The sequence below is a fragment of the Podarcis gaigeae genome, assembly GCF_964106915.1.
Source record: "Podarcis gaigeae genome assembly, chromosome: 13".
In the NCBI taxonomy this organism is placed as follows: Eukaryota; Metazoa; Chordata; class Lepidosauria; order Squamata; family Lacertidae; genus Podarcis; species Podarcis gaigeae.
This window is the reverse complement of record NC_139689.1, coordinates 29,470,253-29,487,473: the sequence shown is the minus strand read 5'-3', so window position 1 is coordinate 29,487,473 and position 17,221 is coordinate 29,470,253. Positions and strand designations below refer to the sequence as shown.

The 17,221-nt window shown below is 42.8% G+C and overlaps 1 protein-coding gene across 3 annotated transcripts in view; it reads left to right on the top strand.

Moving 5' to 3' along the window:
• Positions 1-17,221, top strand: part of IKZF3 (IKAROS family zinc finger 3) — a 69,584-nt gene that overhangs the window by 5,103 nt on the left and 47,260 nt on the right. The window contains exons 1-3 of one of the 3 annotated variants that reach the window (XM_083708778.1): positions 8,881-9,726; positions 12,412-12,465; positions 13,341-13,454. In XM_083708778.1, the coding sequence (XP_083564904.1) occupies positions 12,426-12,465; positions 13,341-13,454 (154 nt within the window). In that variant the 5' untranslated portion in view covers positions 8,881-9,726; positions 12,412-12,425. Of the gene's footprint in view, positions 1-8,880; positions 9,727-10,605; positions 10,638-12,411; positions 12,466-13,340; positions 13,455-17,221 lie in introns of those variants that run through there. The other 2 variants (XM_083708777.1, XM_083708776.1) reach the window with 2 other exon arrangements.

Sequence of the window (17,221 nt, the reverse complement as noted above, 5' to 3'; positions counted from 1 at the left end):
TTGCTACATCCTACTTTTCAGAACCAATTGTTTGCATTCAGTACCTCTTTGGGGGCTAAACTCTGGTGAGTCCTTTTTCCTTTCTTGTTTGTTTTTTTAAACTGCAAGAATTAATTCAAGAAAAAGGAGTGGAGGAAGGGGACACCCCCCCCAATCATCTCATATTAACAATGCAATAACTATCAATATGTCCATTTTAGTTTACTCATATAACTCAATAGATGCTACCCAAATGTCCAAATCGGTATCCAATTGGTGTTTATGAAAAGTATGTGCAAATGCATTAAGTTCTTCAGACCATTGTGTAATAGATGGTGGGCATCTGTGGTGGGCTCCGACTCAAATTAAGCTCCATTTCCTTGCAATCTGTCAATGAAGTGCAAGTGACAGAACCACAATTGATTATTTAAGGCAGAGATTAGCAACTAGTGATTCATGGGTGACATCTAGCCCCCCCCCCACTCCTTGACACCTGCCAGCTCAGGGATGTTGTGTCAAACACTTATCTTTAAAACTTTGACAAGATAAATCCTCTTTCCTGCAGATTTGTAGATCTCCCACCATTTCACTAACAGGTTGTTGTTTTAAGAACAAAACTCAAGCCTGTGCATTTTGGTTCTCTAATGTTGGACAACTGTCCGTGGGGGCACTGGAACCATTCAAGGCCTGCTGTGAAGTGTTAAATAGGGCAAAATGGTTCACTTTTATACAGACCTGGATACTGCTGGATGCTAATATAGTCTCTGGTGAGACATCCAGAACACTGTCATATCCATAGCTTTCAACTTTCCTCTTTTCTTGTGAGGAATCCTATTCAGAATAAGGGAATTTCCCTTAAAGGAAGGGAAACGTTGACAGCTATGGTCATGTCCAATTCTCTGGGTTCAGTTCCAGCTATTGAGGCCTGAGGATGTGGGCAAGGTGCTTCCGGCTATCTGCCCAACCACCTGCCCTCTCACCCTTGCCCATCCTCACTTGTTCATCTAAGTCAGGGTGGGGGGCTGACTCCAGGGTGGGGGTGAGTCCAGAGGGTGGTTAGCACACCTTTGCACCAAAGGGTTGTCCCATCTGCCTTGAATAACGTGGTGGTATTCCTGCTGCTGAAAAAGCCTTCACTGGATTCTGAGAAGTTCCACAGCTACCACCCTCATCCATCTCTAACACCCACCCTTGGGGTAAGGTTCTTGCAAGGTTGGTGGTGATTCAGCTGCAGGCGCTATTGGAGGAAACAGATTATCTGGACCCATTCCACTCTGGATTCAGGTCTGCATTTGGCACAGAATCAGCCCTGGTTACCCTGACAGAGGACCTCCCTTGAAGGCGAGGCAGTGGAGTGCAACCCTACTGCTGCTGTTAGATTCCTCATCCAGTTTTTATACTATTGACCATGGTGTCCTGCGGGTTAGGAGTTGGGAGCACTGTTTTGCGGTGGTTCCACTCCTGCCTGCATGACTGCCCCCAGAGAATAGCATCGGTGGACTACATGTCTGTCTATATTTTGGCAGCTTAACAGCAGGATGCTGTAAGGCACGAGCCTGTCCCCAATGCCTGAGATAGTTGCCTCACCTTTTTCTTCCGTTTCTTACCCCCTGACATCTTAACAGTCCACAATCTTACAACAATTTTTAAGGTATAATTTAATTTTTTTCCAATCCTCCTCCACTGTCTCTTTCCTCTGGTCACGGATTCTGCCGGTCATCTCCGCCAGTCCCATAAATTCAGTCACCTTCATCTGCCATTCTTCCAGAGTGGGTAGTTCTTGCGTCTTCCAATACTTTGCCAAAAGAATTCTTGCCGCTGTAGTTGCATACATAAAAAATGTCCTATCCTTTTTTGGTACCAATTGGCCAACCATACCCAGGAGAAAGGCCTCCGGCTTCTTTGAAAAGGTCCACTTAAGGACTTTCTTAAGTTCATTATAGATCATTTCCCAGTAGGCCTTAATCCTTGGGCAGGTCCACCAAAGGTGATAAAAGGTTCCTTCAGACTCATTACATTTCCAGCATTTGTTATTGGGCAAATGATAGATCTTTGCAAGCTTGACTGGTGTCATGTACCACCTATAGATCATTTTCATTATATTCTCTTTTAAGGCACTACATGCCGTAAATTTTATACCAGTGGTCCATAACTGCTCCCAGTCAGCAAACATAATGTCATAACCGATATCCTGTGCCCATTTAATCATAGCTGATTTAACCGTTTCTTCCTGTGTATTCCATTTCAGCAGCAAGTTATACATTCTAGACAGATTCTTAGTATTGGGTTCTAACAATTCTGTTTCTAACTTCAACCTCTCCTTCTGGAATCCTACTTTCCTGTCTTGCTTAAATACCTCATTTATCTGATGATAATGTAACCAATCTCGGACTTTATGCTTTAGCTTATCATAACTCTTAAATTTAAGCTTTTCACCATCTTGTTCTAAGATTTCACAATATTTTGACCAATTGGTGTCCATGTTAAGTTTTTTCACTGCCTTCGCTTCCATTGGTGACAACCACCTGGGGGTTTTACTTTCCAACAAATCTTTATATCGAATCCAAACATTATACAATGCTTTCCTAACAATATGGTTTTTAAAACCCTTATGCACCTTTACCTTGTCATACCATAGATAAGCATGCCAGCCAAAGTTATTGTCATACCCTTCTAGGTCCAAAATGTCTGTGTCCTCAAGAAGTAGCCATTGCTTCAGCCAGCAAAATGCTGCTGATTCATAATAGAGTTTTAGGTCTGGCAGGGCAAATCCCCCTCTATCTTTTGCATCTGTTAAAATCTTAAACTTTATTCTGGGCTTTTTGCCCTGCCAGACAAATTTAGATATATCTTTCTGCCACCTCTTGAAGCAGTCCATTTTGTCCACAATCTGTAATGTCTGAAATAAAAACAACATTCTCGGCAATACGTTCATCTTGATAACAGCAATCCGGCCTAACAAGGAAAGTCTCAGCCTAGACCATATGTCTAGATCTTTCTTCACTTCTGTCCAGCATTTTTCATAATTATCTTTAAATAGATTCACATTCTTAGATGTTAAATTCACCCCCAGATATTTCACTTTTTTCGTTATTTCCAAGCCGGTTTCACTCTGAAATCTATCTTTTTCTTCCATTGTTAAATTTTTTTCCAGCACTTTTGTTTTTTGCTTATTCAATTTAAATCCTGCCACTTGACCAAATCTCTCAATTAACTCTAACACTCTTTTAGTACTAGCGTCTGGCTGTTGCAATGTTAGTACTAGATCATCTGCAAATGCCCTTAATTTATAATGTTTTGCTCCGACCTGTATTCCTTTAACCAGCTGGTCCCTTCTAATCATATTCAACAAAACCTCCAGGACAGATATAAAAAGCAGAGGGGATATTGGGCATCCCTGTCGTGTACCTTTTTCTATTGGAATTTCGTCCATCACAACACTGTTCACAATTAGTTTAGCTTTTTGTTCAGAATATATTGCACCTATACCATTTTCAAAGCCCTGGCCTACCCCCATCCCTTGGAGATTCTTCTTCATAAAGCTCCAACAAATGTTGTCAAAGGCTTTCTCCGCATCCACAAAAATCAATACTACTTTCTTATTGATGTCCACCTCTAATAGCTCCAGAATGTCTATAATATTCCTCACATTATTTGACATATGTCTTCCTGGGAGAAAGCCTGTTTGGTCCTTATGAATCTCCCCTGACAATACTCTCTTAAATCTTTTTGCTAAAATGTCTGCAAAAATTTTGTAATCCACATTTAATAGTGATATAGGGCGGTAGTTCTTAACCTGATTTTTCCCAGTCTCTGTTTTCGGTATAAGTGAGATGAATGCCTCTTTCCACGATTCGAGAGCTTTTTTCCCCTCCAAGATTTGGTTACAAACTTCCTTCAATGGTTGTATTAACCATTCCTTCAGCACTTTGTAGTATCTCGCAGTCAAGCCGTCTGGTCCTGGTGATTTCCCCAATTGCATATTCTGAATGGCACCCTCTATTTCTTGTTCTGTAATTTTCTCATTTAGGATCATTTTATTCTGTTCTGAAATCCTTGGTAATCCATATTTTCCAACAAATTCTTCTATTTCTTGTTCATTTACTGGCCCTTGTGCATACAATTTCTTGAAAAAACTTTGGAAACAGTTACTTATCTCATTCGGTCTAGTGATAATTTTCCCATCCACTTCAAGAGATGTCACAGTATTCAATTTTTGTCTTTTTTTTAATTGCCATGATAGGAGTTTCCCACATTTGTCTGCCGAATCAAATGTCTTTTGTCTCATTTGCTTTATTTTCCATTCTATTTCTTGATTCATCAGTTCCATGTATTGCATCTGATAATACTTTATTTCTCTCAATATCTCTTGAGACTTTGGTTTGGATCTCAATTTCTTCTCTCCTTCTTTCATTTTTTCCAGAATTTTTTCTTCCCTCTCCTTTTGTTTTTTCCTCTTTAATGAATTCTGTTGAATTAGGAAACCACGCATCACGGCCTTACTTGCGTCCCATATTATTCTCTTCTCCACTTCTGTTCTCATATTTATCTCGAAATAATCTTTTAAAGCTTTTTGGGCCTTCTTATAAATTTCTTCATCTCTTAAAAGGGTGTCATTCATTCTCCATCTGAATGTTCCAGCTGTTGTTAGTTTCATCTCCATCTTTACAGCGTTATGGTCGGAGCAGGTTTTTGGGCAGATTTCTGTTTTTTTAACTCTTGGTGCCAAATTGCTAGAAATCCAAATTTGGTCAATTCTAGTCCATGTCATTTTTGCTTCGGAGAAGAAGGTTCCCTCTCTTTCTAGAGGGTTCCTTGTTCTCCAAATGTCTATAAGGTCCATGGTGTCAGTCATTTCAAAAAAAGTCTTTGGTAGTCTCCCATCCTTAGATATTACAAGTCTTTGTGCTTTATCCATATTTGTTGAGATGACTCCATTCATGTCCCCCATCATCACAATTTTATAGTCCAAAAAGTCCACTAAAATCTCATGCAACTTCTTAAAGAATTCCGCCTTCCCTTCATTAGGCGCGTAGACTCCTACTATCAAAAATTTTTCTCCTTGTATCTGGATTTCAACTGCCAAATATCTTCCTTGATCATCTTTAAATATCATTTTTGGGGCCAGTTTTTCTTTTGCATAGATCACTACGCCTCTTTTTTTAACCTTGTCTGATGAGATCAATTCCAGTCCCAATCTCCTATTTGTCAGAAGCTTCCTGTGTATCCTGGCAATATGGGTTTCTTGCAAACATATTAAGTCCAATTGTTCTTTCTTTAGAATATGAAAAACTTATTTTCTTTTTCGGGGAAGGTTCAAACCATTACAATTCCAACTCAGAAGTTGCGGAGACATCTTTATTGATGGGTATCTTTTCCACCGACTGCACCAAGCTGTTGTTCCTCGTCAGTTGGTGCTGGACTAAGTCCAAATGATAGATTTGCAATATCAGTTGGTTCTCTCACACTCACAGTCCCTTTTTGTAAATCCTCAAAGTATCTCTCCAAAAAGTGTTCCTTGTCCTGTACTGTTTTGATCTTGATCTTCTTCCCTTTAAAGTTGAAGGACAATCCTTGTGGGAACTCCCACCTAAATGGGATATTATTTCCTTTCAGCAGGTCGACAAGATTTTTAAAATAAGTTCTCACTTGCAAGATATATCGAGGGATGTCTTTAAAAATCTGTATTTGAGAATTTTTTATTACCAATGCCTTCTGAAAATGTAAGTTCAATATTTTGTCTCTCTCTTCCTTGGATCGTAGTGTAATTAGACAATCCCTTGGCTTCTTACCTTGTCTCCTGCCTAGCCGGAAGGCTGTAGTTATCACAAAATCTTCCTCTCCTTCCAAATCATCAAGCCAAAATTCATGAAAGTTCTCTGTGAGGAATTCCCTAAGGTTGTCCTCTTCTTCCTCAGGAACCAATCTTAACTTCAGATTTTTTCCTTTTCTCTCCAGTTCCATTAAGGCTAGGGTTGCATCATGTTCACTCACTTTTTTTTCAGTTGGCACAAATTTTTCCTTTGTCTCCTCAGCAGTACTTTTGGCGCACTCAGCAATTTTCCTTGTTTCCGTGCTTTCCTGGATTAACCTATTTATAGAGTCAGTATTAGATGAAATTGTCGTTGTGTTCAAATCCAGTCTTGTTGTCAATTCCGTCAGTTTCTTAGAGTTGTCCGTAGATTGCTTTGTCAGTGCCTCCAAAGATTGATTTATTTTAAGTAGTGCCTGTGTCATAGATTCCATTGATGCTGTTGTTATTTTTTCCTGTGCAGCTGGTAGTCCTGACGTGGAGCCTCTTTTCTTTTGTGCTTGTTTTGTTTTGGATCTTGTTGATATTTCCTCCACTGGATTGCTCATAGCCAAGGTCGTTCTCACAGGAAAAGTTTACAAGTGGAAAATCCCACTATTTCTTCCTTAATGCAACTGTGTCCCTTTTGTCCTCTAGAGGGAGTATCCAAATGGAAATAAACCACAAAGGAGCATATAGCATGCAACAATGAAAAAGTTCCAAAAGTCAGCTTGAACCCTTACTTTGTCTCAGTCAGAGGTGTTGCAATTTTTACAAGTTTTAAGTCCACTAAAGCCGTTACTTTCTGTCAAACAAAGTCCTACTTTGTATCCACAATCTATTTGACAGATCACTTTCAGGCACGCGCTAATCAGGCAGTCCTGGCCAGGGGGGTCGACAGTGCGAGGTTTCCCATCCAAACTAAATTAAGGCAGGTTTACAAAGTCCCATTTTTTCTTCCCCCCTTCTCCTGCCCGGGGGGGGGGGAGGTCCACTTTCGATGTCAGGTTTAACAATGTAAAAGGGGATTTTCATTTAAATGCAGCTTTCTTTTTCGTTGCTTAGTTAGTCATGCAGTTCCGGGAGGCAGACTTCCTTAATTTATGCCTTGCCCACTTTCAGCCAGATCCAAATTTATTGTCCCGTTAAACTTTATTTTCTTGTTCTTACTCACGGGTGTTGCTGTCCATCTGTAATTTCAGGAAGGAATCGGCGCTCTCCGTTAATGGCGACGCGGCTTCGCTCCGCGGGCTGGGTAGCAATTCTCAGCACCGCGCTCACTCCCGATGCTGCTCCGGAGCCTTTAAAAAGGCTCTTTCACAGTACCGGGGGGCGCAAAGGTGCCAACCGAATCTCCTTGCTCACAGGCTTCAGCGCCTGTGATTTTAGGGGTCCCCCGCTCGCCGTAGCGGGTCAGACCCGAACTCGCGGAGCAGTCTTGCCTCGGAGCTTGAGGCTAAGACCGCCATTAAACGCTGGCGCCGACCGGAATTACAGCTGTAAATAATAATGTTAAGAAATTTGAGAGAGACACAAATAGAAAAAAGACTAAAGGGTTGCTGAAAAATTGCAAAACAAGGATGCAGTGTAAGGGAGGTATGGGGAAGTCACATTTTTTTGTGTTTTGTATATGTCTATTTCTTTTCTTTTTTTGTGTGCGCTGTTGTTTTCTTTCTTGTCTTTTGTTGGTTGTGAAAATTAATAAAAATTATTATTATTTTTAAAAAAGAGATAGTTGCCTCACCTTGGCTCATGGGTGGGCCTGGCCCTGGGTCAGAGCAGGCTGTTTCTAAAAGTGGGCAGGGAAGCTTGTGTCATCTAGATGTTCCTGGACTACAACACACACACACACCTGGCCATTGGTCATGTTGGCTGGGACTGATGGGAACTGTATTCCAACATAATTTGGATGGCTTCCGGTTCTCTACGCCTGTTGTTGAACATCAAGGGGCAGTTTTAATCTGATTTCTAGTCAGAAAGCAAAAACAAAACAAAACAAAAAGGAAAACACACAGAGACTGGGTAACAGAACTGCTCTGTCGCCTCACCACCAGATAATGTGGTGTTCAGATCCGAGAAGCAATACTTTAATCTTCAGGAAGAAGGAAAAAAAATTAAGGAGTGGTTCATGGCAGTGGTCTGGAAAGGCCTTCTGCTATCAAAGTTCTTCTACTCGGAGGTTGCAGAGGCCCCATATGTGTTCCATAAACCTTGGTGGTGAAGCAAGGGAAGCGGTTAACACTTTCCTGCCGCTTCATGTGAGCTAAGTTTTGCAGTTATGTAACAGCCAGGACCAAGTTTCTTTCTCTTTTTAAACAGACGTCAGATTCTCAGATAAGGAGATCAAAGGAGGGAGAAAGAGAGAAGCAGAGAGACCATTAGAAGAGATGCGTGCTTGATTACTCTCCCTCAAAAAGTGGTTTTCAGTCAGTATTCCTCAGCCAGCTTATCAGGGGTTTTGCGATATGTCATGGCAGACAAACGGCTTGCAGGGTGGCTCTGCACCATTGATAAACTTTCCCTGCAGTTTTCAGCTAGGGTTGCCAACCAACCAGTAAATGACAGGCCTTGCTCGCAGTGGTGGCGGTATATATATTCTGCCCCCATCCCAAGTCCCCCACCTCAGACTGCTGGACTCCATACTTGGACATGTTCCCCCTAGGCATAGCTGTCAACCTTCCCTTTTTTTGCGGGAAATTCCCTTATTCCAGCACCGTTTCCCACTGCTTCCCGCTGCTATCCCGGATTGTTAGATATCCCATAGACTGTCCCTGGGACAGGTGAGGCTGCTGATCCCTTATTTTCGAGGCCACTGATCCCTTATTTTCAAATCTGAAAGTTGACAGCTATGCCCCTAGGCCCTAACCAGTTGTCTAATTTTTTAAAAATCAAATCCAAAGCCAGCAGCTCACAGTGGGAAAGCAGGAATTGTTGTTGTTTAGTCGTTTCCGACTCTTCGTGACCTCATGGACCAGAGCACACCAGCCACTCCTGTCTTCAAAGCAGGAATAAGTTTGATTGATTCCAGCTTTGTGCACTCTCTGTTGGCAGAGGGTGACAGTGAGGCCCTCTCGGTAACATTCAAGGTGTGCAGGATCAGTGCAGAACGTTGGTGGTGCCCCAAAGGGCAGGCGTAGCACTCTGTGCATCCTGAAACATGCCCCAGAATCCTTTGCAAGGCACAGCAGTCCCTCTTGGTAACTGGCAGCGTTGGGAAGCCATATTGGTAATGCGGCCACTACTTGCATGAATGCCATTCAAATCAAAAGCAGTTGCAGCAGTTGGGTTATTATAGGGCCTAGGATATGGGGTGCGAGGAGGGAATTTAAGCCTCCCCCTTCATCTATGGTCAGCATATTTCTGATGAAATTGCGCCCCTCCCCTCACCAGCCACCTTTTCCCCAGGAGGAAGGCAGCTAATATATCACCCCCTGCCTCCCAGGCAAATGGCGGCTGTTTTGGAGTCACCTCCTTTTTCCCCGCAATGGCTACTTTTTTTAAAAAAAGTTGCCCTGTTAAATGTGTTACTTTCATGAACCATGTGGTCTGGCCTTGACAGATGGTGGCGAGGAGACGCTAAAGGAGGAATTCAGGAGGGTTTTTGCAGAAGGTGGTTTTGGCTTTGAGCTGAGGCGGGGAGCTGCTCTAGAGGTTGGAAATCATGTGGCAGGCGGTGCCGAAGAGACAGGAGTGTGAACAAAGGGGCTGACAGGAAATGGGTTTCTGTGGGACAGAACAGGAAGGCAGGTGAAGGGGATAAAGGCCTTCAATGTGAGCAAGTTTATATTTAGTGCGAACAAGGAGGAGTCTTGTGGCACCTCAAAGACTTGACACATTTATTATGGTAGGAGATTTTGGGGACTGCAGTCTCCTTCCAGATGTGTGAAGTCTTCATCCGCAGTTGGCAGGTATTGAGAGAGGTGTTGAGAGAGAAATACAAACAGTGTGATCAGAGGGTAAGAAAATGCCAAGCATAGAGCCTATGACTATTTTATTACAGCTGAAGACTGCAATCCTGTACACACGTACCTGTTGGAATCATAGATACACGTAGCTGGACAGGTAGAGGATTGCGCTGTAAATGTATGCCAAATAAGTATAAGCCGGGACTGGCAGACCTGGTGCCCCTCAGATAATTTGGAATATAATTCCCATCAGCCCTAGCCAGCAGGGCCAATTGCTGGAGATGATGGGAGTTGTAGTCCACAAAATCTGGAGGGCACCATGTTACCTAATCCTGGTATGAGCTTTCATTTTAATTGCCATAAATAGGGTTTTTTTTGCATTTCACTTCCACCAGGCTTCACTGTTTACATGTGTCCGGTGTTGTTTTTGTGGCAGTACTCACCAACATGGAGTGCTGGCATCTCTTTTTAATTTATTTACAGTGGTGCCCTGCAAGACGAATGCCTCGCAAGACGGAAAACTCGCTAGACGAAAGAGTTTTCCGCTTTGGAGGTGCTTTGCAAAACGAATTTCCTATGGGCTTGCTTCGCAAGACGAAAATGTCTTGTGAGTTCCTGCGGTTTTTCCCCCTCCCCCCTTTTTCTAAGCCGCTAAGCCGCTTATCCGCTATGCCGATAAGCTGCTAAAAGCCGCTAAAAGCCGCTAAACCGCTAATAGTGCTAATCCGCTAAGCCGTCAATGGGCTTGCTTCGCAAGACGAAGAAACCGCTAGATGAAGAGAATGGCGGAACGTATTCTTTTCGTCTTGCGAGGCACCACTGTATTTTTTTCTGCCCATGGCAGCCATTTTGTGCTGGCACCCATGACACTTTTATCAAGATATGAGTCACACAACATCTCATTAACTAATTTGTTTTTTTTACCAAAAAAAAGCACTGCATGTTTCTATATACCATATGAGGTCTGTTCTGAAAAAAAACCTACTTGAACGCCACCCATAATTAACACATTTACAATTCCAAAAATAATCTAATTGAGACTTATTTTAAATTGCCCTGGCACAGAATAAATGGATTGGCACATCTACAACAGAGAAAAAAGGTTGTGCCTCAGCTACAAAAGTATTATTCCAGAGATTTATCTTTAAAGACAGTCTTTCAATACACCTATTAACTTGATTTCAATAGTAGCTTCTTCAAGGTGAAGTTTTAATTGTTCATGCCAAAGGCCATGACAACTATATATGCCACAGCAACAAATCAACCCAATAATGGAAAGTTCACATTCTAGATCTTATATCACGCAAGCATAGATTCCAGGGGTGCAGAAAACCTCCGTCTTCAATACAAATTAACAGGGCAATCCTCTACTTTTGCTCAGTGGTCCTTACTCCCAGCAGCTGGTATAGGATCACAACCTTAATCTTTGTTTCTCTCTTTCTGATATTCCTTGTCATCAAGGTAACACAGCAACTTTTTAAAATAGGCATTAGTATCACTCAAGAGATAGTGAGTAGCTTTCTTGAAAAACAAGTTCATTAGCAATGCGTTTACATCCAATTTTTAACCACTTTGAAATTAAGAGGTATTGCAAGGTTTTCCAGAGATCAGTGCAGTGGCAAATGAATGGAATTGTTGTTTTAATTCTGCTGGTTTCGCCACTCCTTTTAAACACCCCAATAAAATATTTGTGGGATTGAGAGCAATGTCATATACTATCATCCCTTGGATTTTGTCTCAGTCAGGCATGGAGAAACTGTGGCCTTCCAGGTATTGTTGGCCTCTCAAGACCCATCTGATTAGTGAATATGGAATGGGAACTGGAACCAAAAACATCTGGAAGGCCACAGATGCCCAATCCTGAATCTAGGACTTCTCTCCACAGGTCCGTATGTATAAACAGGACCAAATTCTTGCACGTGTCTGTATCTGAATGCCTTTCATCTCCAACAAACATTTTTTGATATTATTTGGATATCATTGTTATTATTCACTTCATTTCTATACTGCTTTATATTTTTAGGGGGGGGGGGGAATCTCAAAGCAGTTTTCAACCTGCATTAAAACATCAAATAAAATAATCCAGAATAAAACGTTACTGAAGGAAGTCAGATATAAAAGTATAACTTTCAAAGCAACATAATTAACAGAAAACTAAACCATTATCTTCAAAAATTCAAGAGAAAATATTAAGATACTGTTGATTGATTGTTACAAAGCTCATTAATCGGAATGTTAAGAGATGCCCATGTCTGTTCTTCAGAAATTTGTTGTTTAAGCCAAAAGAAACATAGGATTTTAAAAGAAGTTTGAAAGGAGAGAAGCAGAAAGATAGGCTGGAGGCAAGGCTGAGAGCGTTTTTTTTAAAAAAGTGATGTAATGCATAAAACACTTCAGGGTTTTTTTTATATTCTTTTCTGACCAAGGCCATTTGCCATGGTCTAATTTTGTAGCTTCGCTGTGGTTTAATAAGGGGTGAAGCAAAGGTGTAAGAATGCTTGGACTACATAACCCATGTTCTAAGGAATGAGAGGGTCTTCTCTCCATTCTTTATATGCACCTCTTGGCTTTTTAATGGATTGTTCTGTTTAATTGAAAACACACACACACACACACAGAAGGGTATGTTTTGGACGACACAATTTTGGACCAGGTTCAGCCCTTCCAGTCTCATTGCAGAATTGTCAGTGTTATACAATCTTTAGAGATTTAAATTCTTTCTTGGCCTCTTTTCAGATTCACCAGCTGGCATGGACCTCAGCCATTCTCGGGAGCAAACAGAGCCTACAGGTACTGTGCTGTGATACCCCCCTCCCATTCCTCCATCCTTAAAAGAGTTCCCAGCCTGGGAACCTGAAGATGATTCTTACTTCCCACATGTGACCATATAAGTACCGTATTGTCCTGAATATAAGCCTCACCCAAATATAAGCCACACCCAAATATAAGCCTCACCTTTAAAATTGGAGGGGTGGGGGAGAAAGAAAAAATACCCAAATATAAGCCGCTCCATTCCTTGCTGCTCCTGGCTGCATACTGGGCAGCAAGGGGGGGAGCCGTGTTGCGTTGCCGGCGGCCTTTCCCCTTCCTTGCTCCCTCCCCAGCCTTGGGGGAGAGGATGGGGGACTACGCATGGGGCGGGCACTGCTTTGCCGCGCTCCTGGCACTGTTTGCCCCCCGCTCCCGGCTGCATACTGTAAGGTTGCGAATATAAGCTGCACTTTAACTTTTCACGGTCAGAATTTGGGGGGAAAGTGAGGCTTATATTCAGGCCAATACGGTATGTAACGAGAGACTTGATCTAGGATGTCTAACATTAAGTTGGATGCTATGTGGCCTTAGCCCACAAGACTGATGCCTGAAAATTTGAAGGTTTTTAATGATTTGATGCTAGTGCATTTGAACTATATTACTAACGCTTGCATGTTGGGTTCATAACCAGAGTTCAGATTTCAGCTCATCTTTTACAGAGTCTTGTTAAGGTGGCCTTCTTCTTGCTCAGTCTCAGTTTCCCTAATCTGTAAAATGCAAGCATTGAGAGCATCTTTCATTGTTACGCAGTGAGCTAAAATGTATTAAAGCACATTTGAATTGCTGTCTAAATGATTCACCGTTGTTATAATTCAGTCACATATATAAAAATATATTTTAAAAACTCCTTCTAGATGTTCCAGATGTTTTGACTGATGGCAATTCTAACACATCCCATGAAATTGAAAACATGGACAACAGTGAAGACTCAAAGGAATATCAGTTGATTAATGGAGAAGGGAGAGAAGGTAAAGTGGTAACTGGAATTAAAGCTAATAAAATAAAACAACATATGCCACCTAGAATTGCTGTCTAAATTAATATAGGTAATTCAGAAAGAAGCAGATGTTTTCTTAGACTCCCACCAGCCCTGTCATGCATGGCCATTGGTTCACAGATGATGGGAACGGTAGCTGAACATCCATCCCTGAGTTTATTGAGCCAACTAAAAAAATGGAACCAACTAACCTTCAAAATTCCCTGACATAATTGGGAACCATTTTGAAATGGCAGCTCCTTTCTCTCTTTCCCTTCTGTATCTGCTGGGATCTGCTGTCTCTCTACTCTCCGCCACTTGGGTGATGGTTTGGGGGTTGGGGAGAGAAGGAGGTGGGCACAGGCACAGGCTCAGAGTTCTCTCACCTCTAGATCAGACTTCAAAACCAAGAGCCCCACCCTGGTGCTGAAGTTTATGGGATATGTATTGCCAAGTCTTCAACGGAAAAAGGCATTCCAGAAAAAGTTTCATTCTAGGGATTGGGAGGGTGGGTTAAGTTCCTAATCAGATTTTTCCCCCACAGCAAGGGGGAAGGAGCAAGACGGCAGAATCAAGAAGGCATTATGGGTACAACAACATAGAGACAGGAAAACAAGGTAGAGAAAGCTTTGTCATCACGTAAGAGCCTAGGACTTGCCGATCAGAAGGTCGGCGGTTCGAATTCCTGCGACAGGGTGAGCTCCCATTGTTCGGTCCCAGCTCCTGCGAACCTAGCTGTTCGAAAGCACGTCAAGTGCTTCCCTCCGGCCAGAAGGTAAATGGCGTTTCTGTGCGCTGCTCTGGTTCGCCAGAAGCGGCTTAGGCATGCTGGCCACATGACCCGGAAGCTGTACGCCGGCTCCCTCGGCCAATAAAGTGAGATGAGCGCCGCAACCCCAGAGTCGGCCACGACTGGACCTAATGGTCAGGGGTCCCTTTACCTTTAGCTTTAAGATGAAGAAACGGGGTGGCAAAATGAGACAGAATTCAGATTCATGGAGGACAATCCAGTGTGTCCTTGCAGAGTTCCCATTAACTTCAGTATGGCTTCAGAGGAAGAAAACATCACAGGAAGTGGCTATGTACTAAGTCGGACCGTTGGTTCATCTCGCTTGATATTGTCTACTTGGTATCGTCTGACTGGCAGTGGCTCTCAGTCTTTCAGACAGGAACATTTCCCATCCTGACCAGAGATGCTGAGGATTGGGACCTTCTGCATGCTCTCTGCCATTGAGCTACTAACCAAGTGGGAGGGGGTGCACCAAAATGTACTGGGCCACCTCTGAGACATAAGCCTAATTCTGTCTGCCTGGACTGTACCACTTTTGGCTATGAGTGGTGGCAGAGAGCTAACACGACAGAAAAGTTGCCCTTTGAGGAGCAGAATTCTAGCCTAGCCTTTTTCCCGTGGAAGTGGTACAGCCTAGGCACCAGTTGAGTGAGAACTAGCCCAGGGTTTCTGTAGCTATATAAAAAAGGAGTTCAACAAATGTTGCTTTTCTCGCCATTGCACATGATAAGCTGTAGCTGCTGAAATCCTGCTTCTGCATGACTCTTACAGCCACATGGAGTGCAGGAGGTCTGTCCTTCTTTCTGTCTTGACAGCAAACCTAGCAGTTTGAAAGCACACCAGCGCAAGTAGATAAATAGGTATCGCTATGGCGGGAAGATAAATGGCATTTCCATGCGCTCCAGTTTCCATCACGGTGTTCCATTGCGCCAGAAGCAGTTTAGTCATGCTGGCCACATGACTCAGAAAGCTGTCTATGGACAAATGCCGGCTCCCTTGACCTGAAAGCGAGATGAGCGCCGCAACCCTATAGTTGCCTTTGACTGGACTTAACTGTCCAGGGGTCCTTTACCTTTACCTTAAGTTGACAGGGGGGGGACATATATGACCTGCCATTGTCCCCCACCTTCTCAGTTCAGCCTATTAGCAATCTCTAATACCAGACAAACCTTTCTTTTTCTTTTTCTTTCTTTTGCACTAACAGAAGTTAGTCCGGAAATGTTGCCTTTATCTCTGCTGTATCTGTGGAGTTAGCAGGACTGCAACTGTCTGCACCAAGTGCAGAGATAAGCGGCTAAGGAGATAATCAGGAAGATCGTGAACTTCCCCTTTAAGTCCTCCCATGGCAGTGGCTCTGAGTGACATCACCTGCCTTACCAGAAATAGGGTTTGAGCTAAAAAGGGAATAAAAGTTCTGTTTTGTTTCATAGAATATACTATCAGAAAAAAGGCCAACCCAAATTTTATATAAATGTGCTCTTGGGCATTTAGCAGTGCACAGACTTGGGAGTGCATTCCCATGACAGTTAACCGTGCCCAGTGATGTTCACACATGCAGGAACAGCGATTCTGGATTAAATGGGGGGAGGGAAATACGTGAAGGCATTTTGACAAGGGCAATGTTGTGTGGGTGCCGCAGGAGCAGCACAGAGTCTATAATCAACTGCTGCATCCACGGCCTGCTCACAGGAGCAGTGCAAACATTAGGTGGGTACTTTCACAAGGGCCCAAATGGTCCTTCTCTGAAAAAGAACTGCCACTTCTGAACTCTGTCATGGGGTGACCCCTGATCTTCTGGCACTTCTGAACTTTTATCACAGCATTGTTACTGGTCTTGTGCTTTCCTTGTGCCAGCAAGGACAAGTTTATTTATACCAGCTAAAATTCACTCTTCTGCACAACTATTAAAGGTACAGGAGTCCTTGTCCTCTTTTCCATCACAGCTGCCACTGGAAATTTTACTCTCTGAGAGCTTTTAAGCCACAGGGTTCAGGAACTTCTTACCTCCTATATATATTTGCAGGTATAGGTATGTCCCATTTTCAAATCTGGATTCCCAGCTAGTGAAGTTATGAACTCCTGCATTAGAGGTTTGTCAGCGCTGTAAGTTTGTTTGTTTGTGTTTGTGCAAAATAGGGAAAGATGTGTGGGCAAGATACCTTGGACCTTAAGCCGGTGGGTGTGCTGCGGTTTTGTTTTATGGGTGTCTGTGAAAAGAGCAAGAGAAAAGTCAGGAGCAAAATGGGAGCATCTGCCCAAAGTTCTCTTGGTTGAGGTTCCAGCTGCCGTCGCCTTAGACGTGTGGCTGTGCTAGAAAAGGAAGTGCTGTGTTTTTTATTATCAGAATATCGCATCTCTTGCCTCGTCCTGCTAGTGGGACAAAATTGGGAGGGGGAGAGGCGTATCTAGCAACTTCAGCAAGTCCTTTTCTGCAGAGGCTCATTTAACAGGGGATTTCATAAAGGATTTCAAAAACACACACGGCTGTGGAACTTGAAACTTACTGTATTGGCACCGTCTTCCTTTGATTGTGGTTTCTGATTTGAAACTCACAAGTCAGGCAGGGCTCTGTGAATTCTCTGTGTTTTCTTCCTTTGTTTTATTAACTAATGTGCCTAGGAGTTGTTATGACATGGGTAAAATATGCAGCGCATTAACTCTTTGCCCATGTATATAGGCTGTTTATAGAATAATATGAGCTCCCCAAAAAGGCAGCTACCTGTCTCCAAGCACTTTAAAGTCCCTCCTTTCACAGTGGGGTCTTGGGGCAGGAGAGAGAGAGAGAGATTTGTTTAATGAATTTTGCCCAATTTTGGTTACTTTGTAAACGCTGAAGTGTGGCCCTTAAAGAAGGTGAGACATCAGAATTTGGGAAGCTGCATTATGCTAGCCCAGTCTAGCCCATACAGTGGTACCTTGGGTTACAGACGCTTCAGGTTACAGACTCCGCTAACCCAGAAATAATACCT